Source organism: Canis lupus, chromosome 1 (assembly GCF_048164855.1).
Source record: "Canis lupus baileyi chromosome 1, mCanLup2.hap1, whole genome shotgun sequence".
Classification (NCBI taxonomy): Eukaryota; Metazoa; Chordata; class Mammalia; order Carnivora; family Canidae; genus Canis; species Canis lupus.
Genome location: NC_132838.1, coordinates 59,429,675 through 59,453,571, shown reverse-complemented (window position 1 = coordinate 59,453,571; position 23,897 = coordinate 59,429,675). Strand labels below are relative to the sequence as shown.

Genomic DNA, 23,897 nt, shown 5'->3' with positions numbered 1-23,897 from the left:
CCTTTGTATCCATTACTTAGAGTTTAAGAAATCAAATCTTACAAATATATTGATGTCTCATGTCTGTCCCTCCCTCAGCCTACCCTAGTTAAGAACCTTTGTGAGAACTGAGGACTGGTCTGTTGGTCTTTCTGTTTTCTACCACCCTCCCATTTACATTAGAGTAACCCATTTGGAAACTCCAGTCTTTTTTATACATGTAGAAAGTTAGCTGCAATGCTAATGAGCTATCAAGGCTATAAACTGTATCTTTGTGTTTTAAACTTAGAAACTATCAAATTGGAAAGCTACTTTAAAGTGCTAATATTTTAACTAATGTATGTTATGTTAGATCTGAAGAAGAAAAAAAATTTAAAAAAAAATCTGAAGACACAAAAGCTATCAAAATCAGGGATGTTTAAAATTAAATGACTTACAGATAAGCATTTGAGAAATTTGGGGGGACGGTCCAAAAATTTTGCATTTTTGAGTACTAAAGCTCTGAAAAACAAGTTTTTATACTTAATAGAGTCTCCTGATTATTTTGAGCAATAATTGTTAATATTAATTATATTATTCTGGATGTATGTTCTACATAATTTATGTATACTTTGGAGTCAACTTGTGTACCATGGTGATGGGGGAAATCATTTGGGGAGGCTTTTTTTTTTTTTTCTGCTAGTTACTGCTTATTTTCATGTGCTTATTTGAGATTAAAGTAGTAGACATTTTAGCCTTAAAATTAAATCCGAGTTGAAACCACTAAATATATTTAATAGTCAAAATTTCAAAAGATTTCACTTAGAAATTTACCAGTATTAAGCAGAACCTACTGGAGTATAAACTAGAGTACAAACATCTGAACTTTTTCTTCTCTGCTGTGTTCCCAGCATCTTGAACAGAGCCTGGCACAGTATATGCTTAATGCTTGATACTTGGTGAGGCAGAAGAGAAGGACTTGATAGACAAGTTAGCCAGAGTAAAAAAGCCATTTTGATTTTAGGCTGACCCTTAACCTAAAAATCAGCAAGCCATAAAAGAATCACAGGACCTAACTCAGGAAATACCACAAACAATTCATCTATGATAGTTAGAAATGCATATAATTACAAACATAATCTATTGAAAATATATATTTCCCAACTTTTTATACTATAGAAGGATACTAAGGAAATAATCCAAAAATAATTCAGATTTCTCAGTTTTGCAGTTCTTTATGCAGTCTCATTCACCTCTGCAGTGCCCTTCTTATAGCTAGTTTTAGAGTATGAGGATTTAATGAATGAATGCATGTAAAAGCCCTAATACTGCCTCATGCATGGGTGCCATTAGCAAATAGTAGCCACATATACATGATTTGTAAATAACGGTTGTTTCTGTAGAGCTTGTCTCTCCTTAGCAGACTCCAGACCCCCTCACAGAAGAGACTGTTTCTTGACATTTCATTACTCATAATAGGTCTTCACCAGCATTCATTCAGGAGAAAAAGCTTCATTTTAATGGCAAAGAGGTTAAGGTTGCTGGTTAACCTATGCTGTTACTGATACTGGTAGTTTAATGGTCTGCACTTTGTAGTTAGCTTTTGCTGTTGGATTGGTCAGATAGAATTTAAAGTAAGTCAATGCACTTGAGACTGATCCAGAGAGGAAACCCTTACACCTTCTGCAATGACATAGGGAGTTAATGTGATTAGTAAATGACACTGGCAGTGTAGAGGGGAATTCTCATTTTGTTATTACTTGCAATGTGCAGTATATATATTTATTTAATTGTGTGTGAAAGTAAAATCATATTGTAATTGTACTAGTAAGCTTTTAAAATCAGTAATGCGTTCTTTGGTATAGTGTGGATGCTTTTTTATTGAATTCATAATGTCCTTCTAATTCATCTGCTAAGATTTATGATCAGATTTCTCAAAGCAAAGCTAAGATGTACACACTGTAGTTATTAAAATTATTGAAACTCTGGCTTTACAAATTTGATTGGTTAACATGAGATTTTGTTCATTTTTCTTTGAGAGGGACCCCATAATGCAAGAGTAGTTATTTTCTATCACTGGTATTGAAGTGAGATTTGATTATTTTTATCAGCTAATTTGAGCATTTAGATACAGTTTTAATAGTTCATTTCTATCTAAGTTATTTTGATTGTTTATAACTAGGCACATAGTATTTTAGAATTAATTTCTAAATCCACAATTGACTATTGAACAATGTGTCGGTTAGGGATCTCAACCTCTTGCACAGTTGAAAATCCATGTGTAATTATTGATTTCCCAGAACTAACATACTAATGACCTGGAGCCCTACTGATAACATAAACAGTCGATCAGTGCATGTATTGTATGTTTTATGTATGATATATTGTACTCTTATAACAATCTAGAGAAAAGAAAATGTTATTAAAATCCTAAGGAAGAAAAATACATTTAACAGTATTCTGTATTTATTGAAAAAAATCTGCATTTAAGTGAATCTGTGCAGTTCAAACTCATGTTGTTCCAACAATCACGTGTATTCTGTTTCAGTCCCACCTACTGCACTGTAATTCAGTTCTGACCCTACATGCCCTGAGTTAGCATCAGACTCCACAGCTTTAAGGGCATATAGCCTCTAACAAAACTGTGTAATTTCAGATACCAGTTTGAAGGTGGCTTCCCCAGGCCACTCACACTTCTAACCAACTGCCTACAAATCTAGCTGGTTCCCAGAATTTTTATTGGAGTTTCATTGTGTAGACATGATTGATCAAATCACTGGCCACATGATTGAACTCAGTCTCCAGCCTCCTCTGTGTCTCAACCATGGAGGTTGCACTGGCTCAGGTTCACAACCTTCTAGTTAAATGGTTGGCTTTCTGGTGAACAGTCCCCATCTTAAAGCTATTATCAAGGGGCCATGAGTTACTTCATTAGGATAAATGCACGTGTTCCAGGGGCTCATGAATAACACACCACACCACACGGCAAGGATTCAGTCTCCTTCCCAGGAATCAAGAACAAAGGCTCTTTCTCTATTATTGATTCTTCCTTATTTACAAAACCTTAAGATTCGTAGATAAATGCATAAGAATCCTTTTAATATACATTGGGAGTATTTTCAAGCTAATACACTTAGCTTTGTTTGGCAGGGCCACCTTTGGAGAAATTGAAAATTCTGACTAGTTCAAGAAAAATTAATACAATCATCCTCTTTCCATCAAATTAAAAAATACTAACAGTGTATTTAGAAGTACATTTCAAAATTAAAGCCCAGGGCCATATTTACTATTGTCCCAACATGTGTGAAAGCTGATTTTGGAAGCTAAGGGTGAGGAGACAGCTTCTTCAAAACTGTTTTATCCCTTGTTTATAGTACTATAAGTAGTTCGAAAATGTGAATAATATCCCTTAAGTGAATAGGAGATAAATATCCACATGGTTGTTAAGTTTTTCCTTTTGTGTGCCCTCTATTGAAACAGGTTGGGAAAAAGGAAATGCATGGAAAATTAAAAGAATAAAATCTCATTGGTCTTTGTTTTCCTATTCCAGACCTTTAGCCACCTGTACCTTTATTTCAGCCCCTCTCTTTTTAATATGGTAATGAATGCGGGGTGTCTCTTTGATAATCATTTCTGATAAATTATTTAAGATGGCCATTGAGCATAATTCATTTGGTGGTAGTATCCATAATAGCTTTAAAAGCTATTAATTATTTTAAAACTCACAGTAGAAACTTTCCAGAAACCAAATTTAATTAGAAAAGGAAAGGAACCCTCTCAAAAGGAACCTGCTCTAAACCTGTCTCTAAAGATACGTGCTTTTTCATTTTTGTATTTTCTCAGCTAGAGATTGAATTTGTACATACTCTTATTTGCTCCCTGGATCCGGGACGGGATCACTGCAGGTCTAGCTGGGTCCAGTATTTCCTTGAGTAACATAGTTGCTGTAGCAGCTCCTTGATTTTTCAGTTTTGACTTAATTTTTTTAAACCTGTTTTCTGATTTATAGAGGCCATATTTACTAGGTATTTGACCTGATTCCTTTCTTGAGTTGTAGTGGCAGTCTTCATTCTGGTCAGGATCTCACCATCTGTTTAATTCACTTCCCAGGCAAAAGGGATGACTGGGACTTGGGTACCCAGAAGCATCTCCTGCTCTCACCTTTTTAAATTTTTTTAAATTGTGATGAAAACCATCACATAACATGAAATGTATCCTTTTAACACATCTTGTATGCAGGACAGTTTTAGCTTTATGCATAGTTTTTTACAATAGATCTCCAGAACTTTTGCAATTTGCATGACTGAAACTCTGTACCCAGTCAGTAAGAACTGCTTGTTTTCCCCTCCCTCCACCCCATGGAGACCATCATTTTCTACTTTCTGCTTCTCTAAGTTTGATCGCTTTTTTTTCTTTTTTTCCCTTTTGGTATTGTAGGGGAAGAAAAAGTCAGCTCTTTAGAGTTCCTTTGCTGGATCTGGAAATTAAACTGACACAGATTAACAGTAGAAAAGCATACAAATTTATTTAATACAAGTTTTAGGTGACTCAGGAGCCTTTATATGGAAGTGAAGACCCAAAGTGACAGATTTGATTATTTTATGCTAGCTTAGTTGAAGAATGAACAGTCATGGAGGAATGTGATAGGTTAAGGAGTATGAGGTAATTGTATAGTAAACTAGGGGAAATTTAGCAAAGCTTGCTTGGTCGGATTTTTCTTTGTGTCCTTTAATCTTCAGAGATGGGGATGTACCTTTCTTTTGGGTTTAGAGAGGGCACACACACACACACACACACACACACACACACCCCTTGAGATTTTTGTGATCTGTTTATAGAAGAAGGGCAGGGGTGGGGAGGAGGTCTGAGTGATCTTTCTGCTTTTGCTATTTTCTTAAACTCCTTTGGCTTAAAACATTCAGTATGCCAAGATGCCACATTTTGGGTTAGCATTGTCCTAAACCCCATTAAATTTTCATATAAGTGGAATCATGTAGTATTTGTCCCTTTATGACTGCTTACTGCACCTAGTGTAATGTCTTTAGGGTTCATCCATGTGGTCGCATATGATAGAATTTTCTTCTGTTTTTTTTTTTTAGACTAAGTAATAGTCCATTGTTTGTGTGGGTCTATGTGTCATATATCTTTATCCATTTATCTGTAGATAAACATTTAGATTGTTTTCATCTCTTGTCTACTGTGAATATCACCTTTGTTGGTAGAAGATATTTTTGGCTGATATATAATTCCTGATTGGCAGTTATTTTCTTACAGCACTTTCAAGATATTATTCCATTGTCTCTGGTTTCTCTTAAGAAGTCATCCCACAAGTCTTATTACTGACAGATTGAATGCACTCTTTATTATTTTTTTTGGATTTAATCATTTTTTCCATTTGTTCTCAGCAGTTTTACTATAACGTGCCTATTGTGGTTTTCATCATATTTGGTATTCTTGGAGATTGAAGTAGTTCTTGATCCCAGTTTCATGTTTTTCATCAATCTTGGAAAATTCTTGGTCTTCATCTCTTCAAATATTTTATTTCTTTCTGTTTCTGCTAGGACTGCTAATATAATATGTTAGATTCTATCACTATTTCTCATGTCTTTTTCTTCTTTTATTAAGAGAAGTGAAGGAAAGTAGGAAGGACAGTGACTTAAATGTTTAACTTAAGAAGACCAGTTAAAGGAATAGTTAAACATGAAAGAGAACAAAGGAAATACTAAAAATAAGAGCAGAAATTAATCAAATGGATAAATTGCTAGTTCTCCTAATTAAGGGAAAAAGAGAAAGACTCAAAATAATTAGGAGTAAAAAGTAATATAATTATATAGAGAAAGTTTAAATCATTGTCATAAACTAGTATCAATAAATATGAAAACATAAAAGAAAATGAATTTTAAAAGAATACCAATTGACTCAAAAAAGAAATAGAAAACTTACATAAACCAATAGTGTTCAAGAAATGTAATCAGATGGCGTTAACTAGACTTATTGAGGCGATCATTCCACAATATATACACATCAGTATGTTCTACACAGTCATTGTTATACACCTGAAACTAGCATGGTATTACATGTCAATTTTGCTTAACAAAAGAAGAAATATAGTCAGCAATTACAGTTTTAGACCCAAATGATTTTAGAATTAAGATTTGCAGAACTATGTCATCATATTTAAAGTGTGTTTTTTCGGTCAGTAGCATATAGTTGAATCTTTCTCTTTATCCATTCTGACAGTGTTCACTTTTTAATTGTTATTTTAGATCATTTACAGTTTGTAATTATTGATATGGTCGAGTTTAAATCTCCCTTCTTGCTATGTGTTTTCTAATTGTCCCATCTGTTTTTGGTTCCTCCTTTCTTTCTCTTGAATTAGTTGAGTCTTTTTAAAAATAATTCCCTTTACATCCTTTGTTGGCTATTAGCTATAACACTTTGTTATTATAGTAGTTGCTGTAGCGTTTATAATATACATCTTTAAAGTGCAGTGGTCTACCCTGAAGCAGTGCTATACTGTTTCATGTACAACATAAGAATCTTATGAAAATATACTTCCATTTTTCCTCTTTCTGTCTGTGAGCTATTTTGTCATACATTTCACTTCTAGAAAGACTATAAAACCCACAGTACATTGTGCCTTTGTTGGTTTGTTTGCCTTACACAATCTATTAAATTTTTTAAAGATTTACCTAGTAAGAACAGTAATATATTTGCCCATGTAGTTAACATTTTTGGTGCTCTTCTTTCTTTTGTATAGATTGGGTTTTCATTCCATGTTGTTTTCCTTTGGTTGGAGATGTTCCTTTATTGTTTCTTATACTTGAAGTCTGCTGTGATAGATTCTTTCAGCCTTTAAGTTTTCAAAATCTGTTTCACTTCTATCTTTGATATTTTCATTGGGTGAAGAATTCTAGGCTGATTGTTTTTATTTTGCTTTAAATTTACCTTGGGTAAAAAATTCTCTAGCTTGAAAGCTTCAGTCCCTCCTTCCACTTTTTTAGAGATTCTAATTGCATGTTTTTATTGCTCTGTCTTCAAATTTCCTAATCTTCTCCTGCAAATTGTGACCTGCTTTTAATCCCATTAAGGATAATATGTATGTTTTCTAAGTCTTAATATAATCAGTCTTTCAGTTTTTTGAACATATGAAAATAATTAAACTACCCAATATAGTGTCTTTGTCTATTCTATCATCTGTTCTGGTTCACTTTCAATTTATTGGTTTTTCCTCTTAGGTTATATTTTCCTACTTCTTTGCATGACTAGTAATTTTTGATCAAGTATCAGACTTCATGAATTTTAACTTTTTTTGGATATCACGTATTTTGTATTCCTGAAATCATGCCCTATGAATTAGGAAGTTTTCCACGGTAGCATTTGAAAAAAGGCAGGATTCTAGGCCCATACAAGCCCCAGGTACTGTCGCTTTAATCTTTTTGGTTGACCATCACGTATCTCTCCCCCACTCCCCACATATGCATGCTAAGTAGTTTCCTCATGTGTTTATTCGTTAGTACTCAGTGGAATATTCAGGGTGACTTTGCTTAAGTTGTCTTGGTTTTTCTAGTATCCCAGCTTTGTCTTTTCAGCTCAGAGAGAGCTCTTTACCTGAAGCAGTAGGCTCTGGCAGTCATAGAGCTCACCTCATTTGTTGCCCATCTCCCAGAAGTCACTGTTCCATTAAGAGTAACTGTGCACAGTGTCTTGAGAGTTAGAGGTCAGTGCCTGTAACCCCCACATTGCTCAAGTCAACTGTATAAAGGATACATAAAGACAGAAATAAAGTAACTTGAATAAGCAGTAAGCTGCTGAGCAAAGATTTGAACTTCATGGTATCTGTTTCTAACATGAAGTTATGTTAAGGAGAAATAAATGTCTGAGCTATCCAAGGATCCAAATTTGTCACCAAATTCTCCATCATTGGTGATGGTTATGTGTAGACTGTGTAACCTAGGATTTTGTTGAGAAGATGTAGGATAGAACATCAGTTGGGCTAAACAATATGAGAATACCTTTCATCCATGACAATGAGATTCTTAGAGAGTCAGTGGATATTTAACTGTTAAACAGAATTTGTATGAATAAAAATAATGGATTTTAAGGTAAAGGCATTCCAAACTGAGGACATAACATTTATTATATCAGGTAACAAGAAAGAAAGCAAAACACATCTTTGCTATTATCTAAGAAGAGTAATCTTTTTTTTTAATTTTTTAAAAAATTTTTATTTATTTATGATAGTCACACACACACAGAGAGAGAGAGAGAGAGAGAGAGAGGCAGAGACATAGGCAGAGGGAGAAGCAGGCTCCATGAACCGGGAGCCCGACGTGGGATTTGATCCCGGGTCTCCAGGACCACACCCCAGGCCAAAGGCAGGCGCTAAACTGCTGCGCCACCCAGGGATCCCTAAGAAGAGTAATCTACAAAAAATATTATATTTTATAAAATGCCAGAAGTACTCAACAGTATAAGTAAACTTTTTTTGTGTTCCATATAGCTCATGTTTCTGTGATTTTTATTTTTTTATTTATTTAAATTTTTTTTTTAACTTTATTTATTTATTCATGAGAGACACAGAGAGAGAGAGAGGTAGAGAGAGGCAGAGACACAGGCAGAGAGAGAAGCAGGCTCCATGCCTGGAGCCTGACATGGGACTTGATACCGCGTCCCAGGATCAGGCCCTGGACTGAAGGCGGCACTAAACTGCTGAGCCACCTGGGCTGCCCAAGGTTCTGTGATTTTAACAAATTCCCTATTAAGAGTGTCAAAGTTGATAATACTTTTAACTTTTACATCAAATTATTAGAATAGTTAAAATTCTGTTTTCAACAGTCTCTTAGAAAAGCATATTCTTTATAATGTCACCTCAATTTATGTTTTGCAGGCAGAAGCAACAAATTACTCACCTACACGAGAGGATAAGGGATAATGAATTACGGGCACAACATGCCATGTTAGGACATTATGTAAACTGTGAAGATTCTTATGTGGCTGGTTTGCAGGTAAGAGAGATTTTTGTAGTTGTTATTTTATTAATACAGCATGTGTTAATTATATAATTAGCTGTAAGATTAGGACGCATTTTTAATTCATTCACATGGTTCATATTCATATATATATAAAATAAAAGATGTCCAAGAACTGTCTTCCAGACATCCAGTTCACATCCCATCCCCACACACATACAGAAATTACTGTTATCAGTTTCTAGTGTATCCTTCCAGAACTGACGTATATCACTAACAGATATAAATGTGTTTTATTCCCGTATCTTCACAAAATGTATCAAAATACATACATTACCCAGCACCTTGCTTTTTTCCTTTATAGTACATAAAATTATTTAAAATACAAGGATTCAAAAAGCAGAAACAGGCTCATCAATACAGAGAACAAACTGATAGATGCCTGGGGAATGGGCAGAAAGGGTGAAGGGGAGGAGGAGGTCCAGCTCTCCTCTTACGGAGTGAATAACTCATGGGAGATCAAAGGTACAGGATAGGGAATGTAGTCAGTGATACTGTATTAGTGTTGTGTGATGACGGATGGCAGCTGCACTGGTGGTGAGCATAGCATAACATACAGACTTGTTGAATCACTATGTGTACCCCTGAAACTAATGTAATGTGTCAACTGTACTTCAGTCTTTAAAATGCAGTGATTATTTCTATATCTTTACAAAGATAGCCTCCCTTTCTTCTGCTTTAATAGCTGATTGATTTCCCATTTTATGGAGATAACATAATTTATTCATCTTGTCCCTACTAATCAGACTTTGGGTTATTTCTACTTTGGAGCTACTATAAATAATGTGAAGAATAACCTTCTATGAGCACTGTTTTGCTCATATACAAATATTTTTGTAAGTTAAATTCTCAAGTGAAATTTACAGGTGTATGAGTTGGTAATTTTTATTGAAATTATCAAATTGTTTTTGTGTTATCGGATTGTGAAGATTTTTGCCTTTCTCTGGTAGATTTGTATATAGGGTAGGGTGGGGGAGTTCTCTCCATGATTTTTTTAAAAAATAAAAATTGTGTAAAATATGTATAACATAAAATCTACCATCTTAACCATTTTTTTTCATCTGAACTCTTTTTGAGTATACAGTTTAGTGGTGTCAAATACATTTATAATATTGTGCAACTGTCACCACCATCCATTTTCATACCTCTGTATGTCTTATAAAACTAAAACTTTGTGTCCATTAAACAATAACTCCTCACTTGCCTCTGCAACCCCTTGGCAACTGCTGTTGTACTTTTATTCTCTATGATTTTTATTACTCTAATTATCTCATATTAAAAAAAAATTGTACAAGGGGATCCCTGGGTGGCTCAGCGGTTTGACGCCTGCCTTTGGCCCAGGGTGTGATCCTGGGGTCCCGGGATCGAGTCCCATGTCGGGCTCCCGGTGTGGGGCCTGCTTCTCCCTCTGCCTGTGTGTCTCTGCCTCTCTCCCCCTCTCTATGTCTATCATGAATAAATAAATAAAATCTTTTTAAAAATTGTACAGTATTTGTCTTTTTGTGACTGACTTATTTCACTTAGCATAGTTTCCTCAAGGTTCATCCATGCTGTAGCATGTGTCAGAATGTCCTTCTTTTTTAAGGCTGATATATTCCATTATGTGTGTATACATTTTGTTTTATCCATTCATCTGTTGACACTTTGTTTGCTTCCACATTAAACAAATATTTTGTTTATTTATTTGAGAGACAGAGAGCAAGAGCGGAGGGAAGGGCAGAGGGAGAAACAGAAGCATACTCCCTGTTGGATGGGGAGCCCAATGCAGGGCCAGTCCCAGGACTCTGAGATCATGACCTGAGCTGAAGGCAGGCAGGTACCTAACCGACTAAGCCACCCAGGTGCCCCTGTTTGCTTCCTCATTAGCTATCATGAATAATGCTCCTATGAACTTTTTATATTTATTTGAATATGGGTGTATAAACATCTCCTGCAGACCCTGCTTTCAATTCTCTAGAGTATATATCCAGAAGTGGAATTGCTGGATCATATAGTAATTGAATTTTTAATTTTTTGAGGAAGCACCATACTGTTTTTTTCCACAGTGGCTGTAACATTTTGGATTTCCATCAATAGTATACAAGGGTTCTAGTTTTTCCACATTGTCACCAACCCTTATTACTTTTGATTTTTGATAGTAGCCACCCCAATGGATTTGAGGTGGAATCTATCTCATTGTAGTTTTGGTTTGCATTTCCTTAATGATTAGTGATAAGAGCATCCTTTTATGGTTTATTGGCTATTTGTATATCTACTTAAGAAAATGTTCACGTCTTTTGCCTATTTTTGAATTGGTTTGTTTTTGTCATTATTGAGTTTTTAAAGCTTTTTTATGTATTCTAGATATTAACCCTTTATCAAATATATGATTTGCAAATATTTTTTCCTATTCTGTTTATTGACTATTTTCTCTGTTGGTGGTGTCATTTTTTCATGTACAAAATTTTTATTTCTTCAAGTCGTTTGTTTACTCTTTTATTGCCTGTGCCTTTGGTGTCAGTATCCAAGAACTCATTGCCAAATTCATTGTCATGAAGCTTTTGCCACATGTTTTCTTCTAGGAGTTTTATAGTTTTAGGTCTTATGTTCAGGTCTTTGATCTGTTTTGAATTAATTTTTGCATATGTTATCAGATAAAGATTCAGCATCATTCTTTTGCATGTGGATAATCCTGTTTTCCCAGCACCATTTGTTGAAAAGACTTCCATACTGAATGGTCTTGGCATCTGGTAAAAATCATATGATTTTTACATATATATGTCTTTTGTTATCTTGTACCACACTGTTTTGATTACTGTGGCTTTTATATTAAGTTTTGAAATCCAAAAGTGTGAGTCCCCCAGTTTTGTTCTTTAAGATTGTGTAAGTTATTTGTGGTCCTTTGAGATTCTATATGAATTTTAGAGTTTTAGGGTTTTTGAAATTTAGGGTTTTTCTCTTTCTGAAAAAGAATTGTGATTTTGATAGGGATTACATTGAACCTGTAGATCACTTTGAATAGTATTAACATCCTAACAATATTAAACTTTCCAATCCATGAACACGGGATGTGGTTCTATTAATTTATGTCTTCAGTTTTCTTTCAGCAGTGTTTAGTAGTTATTACACAAGGCTTTTACCTCCTTGGTTAATTGCTAGTATTTTACTCTTTTTGTACTGTTGTTAAATAGGATTGTTTTCATAATTTCCTTTTCAGGTTGTTCATTGAGTGCATAGAAATGCAACAAATTTTTGTGTGTTGACTTTGTATCCTAATACTTTGTTGAATTCATTTAATAGCTCTAACAGGCTTTTTGTGGAATTTTTAGGATTTTCTACATATAAGATTGTGTCATATGAACAGAGATGGTTTCATGTCTTCGTTTCCAATTTAGATTCCTTATATTTCTCTTCCTTGCCTATTTGCTCTGGCTATAACTTTCGGTATTCTGTTGAATAGAAGTAGTGAAAATGAGAATCTTTGCCTAGTTTCTGATCTTAGAGGAAAAGCTTTCAGTCTTTTACCATTGAGTATAATATTTGCTGTGGGTTTTTTTCTGTATAGTTTTATTTCATTGTGGTGTTTGCTTTCTGTTCCTAGTTATTTGTGTTTTAATCACAAAAGAATGTTAAATTCTGTCATATGCCTTTTCAGCATCAATTGAGATGATTGTGAATTTTTTTCCTTTATTCTGCTAATGTGGTATATTACATTGATCAGTTTTCACATGTTGAACTATGCTTGCATTCCAGGAATAAATCCTACTTGGTCATAGATTATAATGCTTTTAATATACTGCTGAATTCAGTTTGTTAATATTGTGTTGAGGATTTTTGCATCAAAGATAATTGGTCTGTAGTTATAGTGTCTTTGTCTGGCTTTGGTGTCAGAATAATGCTGGCTTCACAGAATGACTTAGGAAGTGTAGTTTCTTCTCTTTCAATGCTTGAAAGAGATTGGTGTTAGTTCTTTGTTACATGTTTGATAGAATTCATCAGTGAAGCCATCAGGTGCAGGACTAGGGCTTTTCTAGGGGGGATCTTTGATTACTGATTCAATCTCTTAATAGATAGGTCTGCTCAGATTTTGTTTCTTCATGATTTAGTCTTGTTAGGTTTTATGTTTTTAGGAATTTGTCCATTGCATATGGTTTATCCAGTTTGTTGGCATACAGTTAATTGTTCACAGTACTGTTATAATCTTTTTTATTTCTGTAGAATTGATAGTTAATGCCATTATTTTCATTTCTGATTTTAGTAAGTAGAGCCGTTTCCCTTAGTCCATCTAGGTAAAGTTTTGTTGATCTTGTTTTTTTTCAGAGAACCAAATTTTGGTTTTATTAATTTTCTCCATTGTTTTTATATTCTCTATTTCATTTATCTCTGTTTGAATCTTTATTATTTCATTTCTTCTGATAATTAGGTTTTATTTAATTTCCAGCCCTTAGGTTGCAAAAGTTAGGCTATTGATTTGAGAACTTTCTTGTTTTCTTCCTATGGTTTTAATGTTTTTCTTTTGAGTGATGTTGAATTTCTTTTTATATACTTAAGTCCCATTCATATTTCTTTTTTGTGAAATGTCATTTCATATTGATACTTTTGTTTTTTGCTTATTGATTTTATAAGCCCTCACACATGAAAGAAATTAGCTTTTTGTCTATAATTTGATTTGAAAATACATTTTCTGAATTTGTCATAATATTTTCTATTTGTGTAATTCTATTTTTTTTCCTATATCCATTATTTTCTACCATGAAGTTCCTCTAATCCTAATGAATGTTTTATAAATAAGTCCTATCATCACTAATGGACCCAGTTAAGAGATTACTTAATAAACATCCACTGTGTTAAATTATGAGGTCGTGAAGGTGAATAATAATTCCTACCTTCATGGATCTCAAACTATATAAAAGGAGAGACCATAAGGTAAACATGTTTTTTACTCATTCCTTCAAAATTTTTGTTCAGTATGGGTAAGGCAATGTCTAGGTGCAAGAAATAGAAATGTGAATGAGGTTGTTTTTACCACTGAGAGTACAGCTAATGGGAACACAGACATATAGGGTATAGGAGGTCTTATAACAAAATTTATATGGCTGGAAGGGTGACTTTCCCCCAGTTATTATTATTTTTAAGAATTTTTCTTAAAATTTCTTTATATGTTTTTCTATATAGACTTTATATTTGGCTAAATGTTTATTTCCAAAACATTAATAGCTCTTGGCATTTTATTGGAATCAAAAGTGAGGACTAATAACTTCATGGAGGTATATACTTTATTTATGGAAATTTTTTTATTTCTGGAATTAAAAAAATCATTGTAATTGGAATTTTTTCCCTCCATTGTATTTCCAAACTTCTTTTTATATATTAAAGGAATTGGTATATTAAATTTAGGAAATATTGAAGACTCAACTAATTTTCAGACTTACTTGAGGCAGAAGCATTTAACAGAGATTGCAGCTTGCTTACTTTACTCAGTAATACATCAGGTTATCTCATTATAATGTAGTCTAATCTGTTAGTTCTATTCCATGATAGTAAGGCTCTATGGTACAATAGTGTACAGTTATTTAAAAGTGGTATTTCTGTACTATGTAAGTAGTATAATTTGCTTTGATAACAGTTTTATAGAACCATGCAGTTTCTCTATTTAAACTGTTTTTTTCTGAATAAAGGGTTAGCTTGAATTATACAATTATTACATTACCAGAAGTGTATGTATCTTAATATGTATTTGAAAGCTGAAGAAAATGTTTTTTGACACAGAATTAGGCCAGTAGAGGGCTCTCCAAGTCAGTCTACAAGGACATATAGAAGTAGCTGGAGGGATATGGAAAAGGGGGCTGTAGAAAATATTAGAAGAATTTTAAATTATGTGGAGGAGTTAAAATATTGTCAAGAAATTAGAATTCAAAAGATAAGGCCAATTAATAAAAGGGAATACAAGGAAAATCCTAAGTATTAAATGGATAGCATAAATATATGGGATGAACTACTTTTCAGTAGATAGATACAGAGAGCTGAAAAATGGCAAGTGTTTAAGAGAAACGAGATGTAACAAAATTTACTAACAAATGAAAAATTTTTTGGTGTGTGAATAGTGCTTTTATTAATTGAATAAATTTGACATGTAATGTGTAAATTTAAGGTGTACAGCATGCTACTTTTAACACATTATATGTTAATGTAGCTATTGCATTAGATAGTTATAGAGTATGTTATTGTCCATATTCATTATACTGTGCATTAAATGTGTATGGCTTATTTACTACTACTTACAAGTTTGTACCCTTATACACTATCACTCTAATCTCCACCTCCCCATCTCCCATCTTTTGGTAACCACTGTTTTACTTCCTGTTTTTTACAGGTTTGACTTTTTTTAGATCCTTACACATAAGTGATACCATATGGTACTTCTCTTTCTCTGTCTGACTTATATTGCTTAACATAATGTACTTAAGGTCCATTCATGTCATCACAAATGGTAGGATATCTTCCTTTCTCATGGCTGGATAATATTCCACTGTGCATATATACCCTATCTTTTTTATCCACTGATGGGCCTGCGGGTTGTTCCCGTCTTTTAGCTATTATGAATAATGCTGTGATAGACATGGGAGGGTATACATATTGTCAAAATCCTGTTTGCATTTCCTTTGGGAATATACCTAGAAATAGAATTGCTGGAATAAATATAGATCTATTTTATTGGTCCATAGTGGCTGGACCACTTTATATTCCCACCAGTGCTGTGTAAGGGTTCATTTTTCACCACATCCTTGCCAGCATCTGTTATTTCTTGTCTTCTTGATGACAGTTATTCTGACTGGTGTGACAGGGTAGCTCATTGTGGTTTTGGTTTGCATTTTTCTGACTAATGATGTGGAACATTTTCCCATGTGTCTGTTGGCCATTTTGATGTTCTCTTTGGAAAAATGCCTGTTTAGTTCATTTGCCCATTTTTTGATTGGATTGTTTATTTCTAATTATTGAGTCCTTTATATATTTTGGATATTAATCCTTTTTTGATATATGGTTTCCTGAATTTTTTAAGATTTTATTTATTGGAGAGAGTGAGAGATCACAAGCAGTGGGGGAGGAGTAAAGGGAGAAGCAGATTTCCTTGCTGAGCTAGAAGCACAATGCAGGGCTTCATCCCAGGTTCCTGGGATCATGACCTGAGCAGAAGGCAGATGCTTATGTGTCACCCAGCCATCCCCCTGAAATATTTTTGTATTCTATAGGTTGTTTTTCATTTTGTTAATTATCAGATCTTCTGTGCAGAAGTATTTGAGTTTGATGTACTTCCATTTGTTGATATTTTGCTTTTGTTGTTTGTGCTTTTGGTGTCACGTCCAAAAAACAAGTCATTGCTGAGACCAATATTGATGAATTTTCTCTCTGTGTTTCATTCTAGGAGTTTTGTGGTATTAGATCTTTTAAGTCTTAAATACATTTCAAGTTAACTTTTATGAGTGGTGTGAGATAGGGATTCAGTTTCATTGTTCTGCATGTGTTTCTGCAGTTTACCCAGCACATTTGTGAAAGAGACTTCCTTTCCTCTTTGGGTATTCTTGGCTTCCCTGTCAAATATGTTGACTGTATATGCCAGGATGTAATTCTGGAGCTCTCTGCTCCTTTTCATTGGTTGATGTGTCTTTTTTTTTGTGCTAGTATTGTTTTTATTACCATGGCTTTTTAGTATAGTTGGAAATCCAGAAGCATGATTCCCCTTTGATTTTTTTTTTCCTTTATTTCTCAGGATTTCTTTGGCTATTTGGGGTCTTCTGTTATTCCACACAAATTTTAGAGTTGTTTCTTCAATTCCTATGAAGAATAACAGAGGAATTCTTGCATTGGATGTATGAATAATGTTATTTTTTATTCACAGCATTTTATATATGCACATTTGGGGCCCATAGCCCCATTCATTCTAATTCCATAGCACATTAAACAAAAAGGAAATTATACTTTTAATATTCTATATATTCAAAGTTAAATAAAGTAATTTTTTGAAATAAAATAGCATTCTTTTATGAATTTATAGATGCAAAACATACTCATGAGAAATAACTCTATTTGCCTATTAAAAACTTTGAAAAGGCTTACAGTCAACATGTCCTGAAAAAAATCAGTAAATCACATAGGTAGAAAATGAGAAATAGTCTTTATCCTAAAATTCATACTTCTTAGATTTTTTTTTTTTTTTTAGTAGTACAATTACTGAAATTGAAGAGAGACTTGTTATTTACAATGCCTTATACCAAAATTTCAACCTGTGGTTAACAGGCCTCTCAGGAGTGGGGCTAGGGGACCAGAATATAAAGAAACCTTTTCCCTTTTGTTAAAAACTGAGGAAGAGAGAGATGACTTCTTTTAATATAGGTGGGAACTTTGTAAAGACCAACCAATTGATATTTGTTTTAATTAAGCTTCATTGATGCATCATTTCTTGTTGTCTTTCCATTTTTTTCTTTTTTCTTTCCATTTATATACATTTTTTCTATTTTTTTCTTTTGGCTATTTTTTCTACTACCAAGTTTTTTGGTCTTAAAGAGCATTTTATAAATGATTTCCACCTTTACAAATGAGGTCATTCAACAAAACATAAACATCTAATGCGGTAAGTGCTAGGGTCACAAGAGTGAAGAATAGTTTCTCTTTAGATGGATTTTGAAGCCCTCAGAGACTGTGTAAAAAACCTGTTTATCCATTTCTTTAAAAATTATTTATGTTTACTATAGATAAGACACCATGTAGATGCCAGTAATATAAATGTGAGTCAAGTTGGTTTTTTTCTTCAAAGAATATACAATCTGTTGAAGAAGACAGATAAACAAGAGACAGTTGCAGCAAGTTTGAGGTGCCCAAATGAGATATATATAAAGTGCTATGGGAATCCATACTCAGAACACATAAATCAACCTTGAACCAAGGTTGGCTCAAGCTTCCTATAGGAAGGGATATCTGATCTGAGAACCTGATGAAGTGAAAGAATTTAGCCAAAAGACACAGAGTAATAGTGCTTGAGGCATAGTATATTGTATGTGAAAAGGTCCAAAGGCAAGAGAGGATGTAATCCATTTGGAAAACTACAAATTACTCCATTGGGATGAAGTGCAAAATGAGAGAAGAGTAGTGGTAAGAGATATGATTAAAGAGGTAAGCAGGAGTCAATAATAGCAAAGGCTCATAAAGTAAAGGGCCCATTTATCCCAGATTTATTTATTTTATTTATTTATTTTTTTTTATGATAGTCACAGAGAGAGAGAGAGAGAGAGAGAGAGAAAGGCAGAGACATAGGCAGAGGAAGAAGCAGGCTCCATGCACCGGGAGCCCGATGTGGGACTCGATCCCGGGTCTCCAGGATCGCGCCCTGGGCCAAAGGCAGGCGCCAAACCGCTGCGCCACCCAGGGATCCCCCAGATTTAGATTATAATTCAGTTAATGCCTGTGTACTAGCCATAATGATTAACAGCACCCTCTATATTTCTCTAAAGTGTCCTACTTTGGTTACCCCAGTGGCATAACAGAAATTTAAGGTAGGTATTGAGGCAGAAAACAGTTGGGAGGCTATCTTAGTAGTATGAAACTTAAATGAACACCTGAATTTTAAGTCAATGTTGGTCAGGAAAAGAAGAAGAATATTCAACATCTGTGTGACCAAGCATGGGCTTGATTTAATGACTTTAATGGATTAGAGAAATGATTCCCTAGTTTCAGATGGGCAAGATTGATTGGCTTATATTGTCAGAGACCAGGATAGAGATGACTGCATCAGGAATTAGTTTAGAGGAGAAAAATTATGAGTTAAGCTTGTATATCATATAGTAAAATTGGGACTGAGGTGAAGAATGAGGCTGATATTCATAGGTAGGTCTAAGGGAGAGATTAGAGATTTAGGATTTGTCAGCCCACATGGGTGGTTGTTGAAGCTTGGGCATGATCAGGTGTTCCAGGGAGTGAAGAAAATTGAACCCTAAAGTAAAGACAGGGACTAGCAGTATTTTAGAAGGCAGTAAAAGAGCACAACCTGTGAAAGAGCGTGGCAGGGGTGGGTGGGGGTGGCATTGTCTTAGACAGGAAGGGAAGACAGGCTTCACGGATTCAGTTGTTGGGGCACACTCAGAGGCTGAAAAAGCAATTTAAAGGCTTCAGGCAGTCTGGCTTCAGACCTTTCTCATTCTGTCTGCTTAATTTCACCTAGAAGTTCTACAGCTTATCTTGGAATGAAACACATTTCTGTAGTACAGATTTGCCCATACACAAGAGGTAGATAGAATGATGTCAGTATAGTTTTCAAGTCTCACTGGTTTATAGTGGTTTTTGTTTTGTTCTTCCAAGGCAAGGGGAATTAGAATAGTGAGAGTTAAATTAGGATCTTTGGCAGGCTGCAGAAAAGGCCTAGGCTCACCTACTGCTTTGACAGCAGAAGCCTCTTCAAGCTTCATTTTCAGAATATCGTTAGAGTACTGTTCTGCCTTGGGAAATGCACTCCCTCCTTGGTGGTTTCAGTTCATGACAGAGTGCGTTGCCTCCTAGCCGCCTGAATGGTAGGCCCTGCATTGCAGAGTTCTATCTATATCATCTCAACACCCACCAGACCCTCCAGCATTTTGACTGTGTCCGTGCATGTGGTTTAATATTCCCTGTGGCTGCCTGCCCAAAACGCTCAACTCTTCTCCTGTTACTGTTTTGATAAGTAATCTGGTTTAAGTTGCATAGGCTTTGAGTGGACTATTCTGATTTTTACTTTTCCTTTAAAGCCCTACTATTTTTTTTGCTTGACTTTTGAATGGTTTTCCAGAAATGTGTGTATGTTGTTGTCATAGAAATACCTATATTAACTAATCTGTAAAATTAATTTTAAATTTCGGAGTAGTTTTAGGTTCACTGCAGAGTTGAGCAGAATGTACAGAGAATCTCATATATCCTGTGCCGCCGCACACCTGAGCCTTCTCCACTCTTGGCATCCTGTATCAGTGAATCTTTGTTACAGTTGAACTTAGAGGGACACATCATTATCACTCAAAGGCCATAGTTCACATTGAGGTTCAATCTTGGTATTACAGTTCTGTGAGTTTGGACAAATGTATAATGACTTATACTCATTATTGTAGTATCGTACAGAACAGTTTCACTACCCTAAACATCTGTGCCTGTTCTTTCCCTCCTGTCCCTCAGCCCCTGGCAACAGTCTTTTTATTGGCTCCAGAGTTCTACCTCTTCCAGAATATGATACAGTTGGAACCATACGGTATATGGCCTTTATGATGGCTTCTTTCACTTTTTAATACACATTTAAATTTCCTCTATGTCCTTTCACATGTTGATAGCTCTGTCTTTTTAATGCTGAATAATGTTCCATGATCTGGATGTACCACAGTTTATTTATCCATTTACCTGCTGAAGGAAGTTTTTAGTTACTTTCAGGTTTTGGCAAATATGAAAAAAGCTGCTATAAACCTCCATGTGAAGTGTTTTGTGTAGGATGCTTTCTGTTCATTTGGGTAAATACCAAGGAACACAATTGTTTGATCATATGGTAAGAATATGTTCGTTTTTAAGTAACTGCAACTGTCTTTCAAAATAACGTATTACATTACATTCCCACTTGCAATGAATGGAAGTTTCTGTTGTTCCATGTCCTCACCATCATTTGGTATTGTCATTGTTTTGGATTTGGACCATTCTGACAGATGTGTGGGGGTAGGTGACTCATTTTAATTTGAAATTCCCTGAAGACATTTGATGTTTAACATCTTTTCATATATTTATTTGCCATCTGTATACTTTTCTTCAGTGAGGTGTCTGTTGAGGTCTTTTCCCCATTTTTAATTATGTTATTTTTTGAGTTTTAGGAGGTTTTTTTTTTTTTTTTTGTATAGTTTGGATACAAATCCTTTATCAGATGTGTCTTTTGCCAATAGTTTCTACAATATGTGGCCTATCTTCTCATTTTCTTATAACGCCTTTTGCAGAGCAGAAATTTTTAATGAAATCCAGCGTGTTTCTTTCTTTTATGAATTATCTTTGGTAGTGTATCTAAAAGTCATTGCCATTTTCAAAGTCATTTAGGTTTTTTCATATGTTATCTTCAAGGGGCTTTATAGTTTTGTATTTTACATTTAGGTCTTTCTTCCATTTTGAAGAGTGGAAAACCATTTTCTTGCTTGTGGATGTCCCATTGTTACAGCATAATTTGTTGAAAAGACTTTCTTTACCCCATTGTACTGCCTTTGTTCCTTTGTCAAAAAGCAGTTGACTGTATTTATCTGGATCTGTTTCTGGGTTTTCTATTCTGTTCCATTGACCTGTTTGTCTGGGCTTTCCTCAGTGTCACACATTCTAGATTGCTATAGCTTTATTGTGAATATTGAAGTCAGGTAGTTCAGTACTCCATCTTTGGTTTTGTCCTTCAGTATTATGTTGGCTATCCTGGGTCTTTTGTTTTTCCATAGAAATTTTAGATAATTAGTTTGTTGCTATCCACAAAATAACTTGCTGGGATGTTGCCTGAGATTGCATTGAATCTATAGATTAAGCTAGGAAGAACCTAACATCTTGACCTTATTGAGTCAATCTATGAACATGGAATATCTCTTTATTTCGTTCTTCTTTGATGTCTTTGATAAGAGTCATATAACTTTCTTTATATAGATCTTGTATATATTTTGTTATATTTATACATACTTCATTTTTTGGAGGGCCTCTTGAAATCTTGCTATAATTGCTTATTAGTTTCAGTAAGGGCTTTGGGAGGGATTTTGTTTTGGTTTTGGTCTGTTTTAGGGATTTTCTATATAGGTGATCGTGGCATACATTTCTTTCTTCCTGGCATAATTTCCTTCTCTTATTATTGCATTCTCTAGGACTTCTAGTACAGTGGTGGGAGGGGAACATTCTTGCTTTGTTCCTGATATTAGCGGGAACACCTCACATTTTTTATCATTAATTCTGGTGTTAGCTGTAGGATTTTTATAGATGTTCTTTATTAAGTTGAGTAAGTTTGCCTCTATTCCAAGTTTGTTCAGAATTTTTATCATGAATAACTGTTGAATTTTGTCATATTATTTTCTGCATTTATTTGTGATCATATGATTTTTCCTTAGTAACCTATTGATGTGATAGATTACATTAATTGATTTTTGAATATCAAACCTGCCTTAATTGCGGGAATAAATTTTAGTTGGTCATTATGAATAACTCTTTTTATATATCCTAGTTTCTCCTAAGGTGGAAGCTTAGATAATTCATTTTAAATCTTTCTTTTTTTTTTTTCTAATATATGCACTTGGTGGTATAAATTTCCCTCTAAGCATTGCTTTCACTGCATCCCACAAATTTTAGATAATCTGTATTTTCATTTCCATTTAGTACAAAATATTTTAAAATTTCTTTTGAGATTTCTTCTTTGAACCATATATTATTTTGTAATGTGTTGTTTAATCTCCAAACATTTTGGGATTTATAGCTAGCTACCTTTCTGTTGGTTTCTAGTTTAATTCCATTTTGATTTGAGGGAGCATACATTGTACAATCTCTCTTCAATTTGTTAAGGCATATTTTATCACCCCAAATGTGGTCTGTTTTGGTGAATGTTCTATGTGAGCTTGAGAAGAATGTGTAATCTGAAGTAGTCTATACATGTCAATTACATCCAATAAATTGAGTGGGGATGTTTTTGAGTTCAGCTGTGTACTTGCTAATTTTCTGCTTGATGGATCTGTTCATTTCTGATAGAGGGTTGGTGGAGTCTCCAGCTGTTTTAATATATTTATCTGTTTCTCCTTTTAGTTCTCACTTTTTACCTCACATATTTTGCTGCTCTGTTGTCAGACACATACATATTAAGTCTTCTTGGAGTATTGACCGTTTCATGTAATACTCATTTTGATTCCTTACAACTTTCCTTGCTCTAAAGTCTGGTTTTCCTAAAATTAATATAATTACTCCACTTACCTTTTCTTATTTCAGACTTTTATTTAAATTCCAGTTAAACATCTAATGTAATATTGGCTTCAGGAGTAGAATTTCATGATGCATCACTTATATATAACACCCAGTGCTTATTGTAACAAGTGCCCTCTAGCCCATCTGCCGTCCACCTCCCTCCATCAACCCTCAGTTTGTTCTCTATTGTTAAAGGTCTCTTAGGGTTTGCCGCCTCCTCTCTCCTTCTCTATTTTTTTTTTCTTCCCACACGTTCATCTGTTTTGTTTCCTAAGTTCCATGTATGAGTGAAATCATACCTGGATTTGACGTGTGGTATCTGACAGTTTGGAGAAAATTCTCAGTCATTATTTCAAATACTGCTTTCATTTCTTCTGGTAATGTTACACCTTTTGTAGTTATCTCACAGTTCTTGGATATTCTGTTTTATTTTTTCTAGTCTTTTTTTCTCTTTGTCTTTTAGCTTCAGAAGTTTCTTATCATATCCTCAAGCTCAGATTGTTTCCTTATCTGTGTCCAGTCAACTAATTAGCCTATCAAAGACATTCTTTTATTTATTTACTTGAAAGAGTGAGAGTACACATGAGTGGGAGGAGGGTATCTACCGACTGAGCCACCCAGCCACCCCTTAAAGACATTTATTTCTCTTCCAGTATTTTTGGTGTCTAAAATTTTTTATTTCTTTCTAAGAATATCCACTTCTGTGGTCACATTCTCTGCCTGTTCTTGTTTGCTGTTTATCTTAGCATTAATGTCCTTTATTAGTCATAGTTTAAAAAAAAAATTCTGGTCTGATAATCCCGGCATTCCTGTCATATCTAACTCTGGTTCTCCTGCTTGTTCAATCTCTCCAGACCATGATTTTACCTTTTCATATATCTTGTATAGAGGAAGGAGAAGTACTCTCTAGTCCTATGATTGGGTCTTAGTATTTTAATGAGCCCTTTAGTACACCTGGACTGTGAAGTT

The 23,897-nt window shown here is 34.4% G+C and overlaps 1 protein-coding gene across 2 annotated transcripts in view; it reads left to right on the top strand.

Annotated features, from left to right (window-relative positions):
• The window catches only part of CEP85L (centrosomal protein 85 like), a 151,469-nt gene that overhangs the window by 85,181 nt on the left and 42,391 nt on the right, over positions 1-23,897 (top strand). For both annotated transcript variants that reach the window (XM_072831719.1, XM_072831725.1), the window contains exon 5: positions 8,849-8,966. In XM_072831719.1, the coding sequence (XP_072687820.1) occupies positions 8,849-8,966 (118 nt within the window). The remainder of the gene's footprint in view (positions 1-8,848; positions 8,967-23,897) is intronic.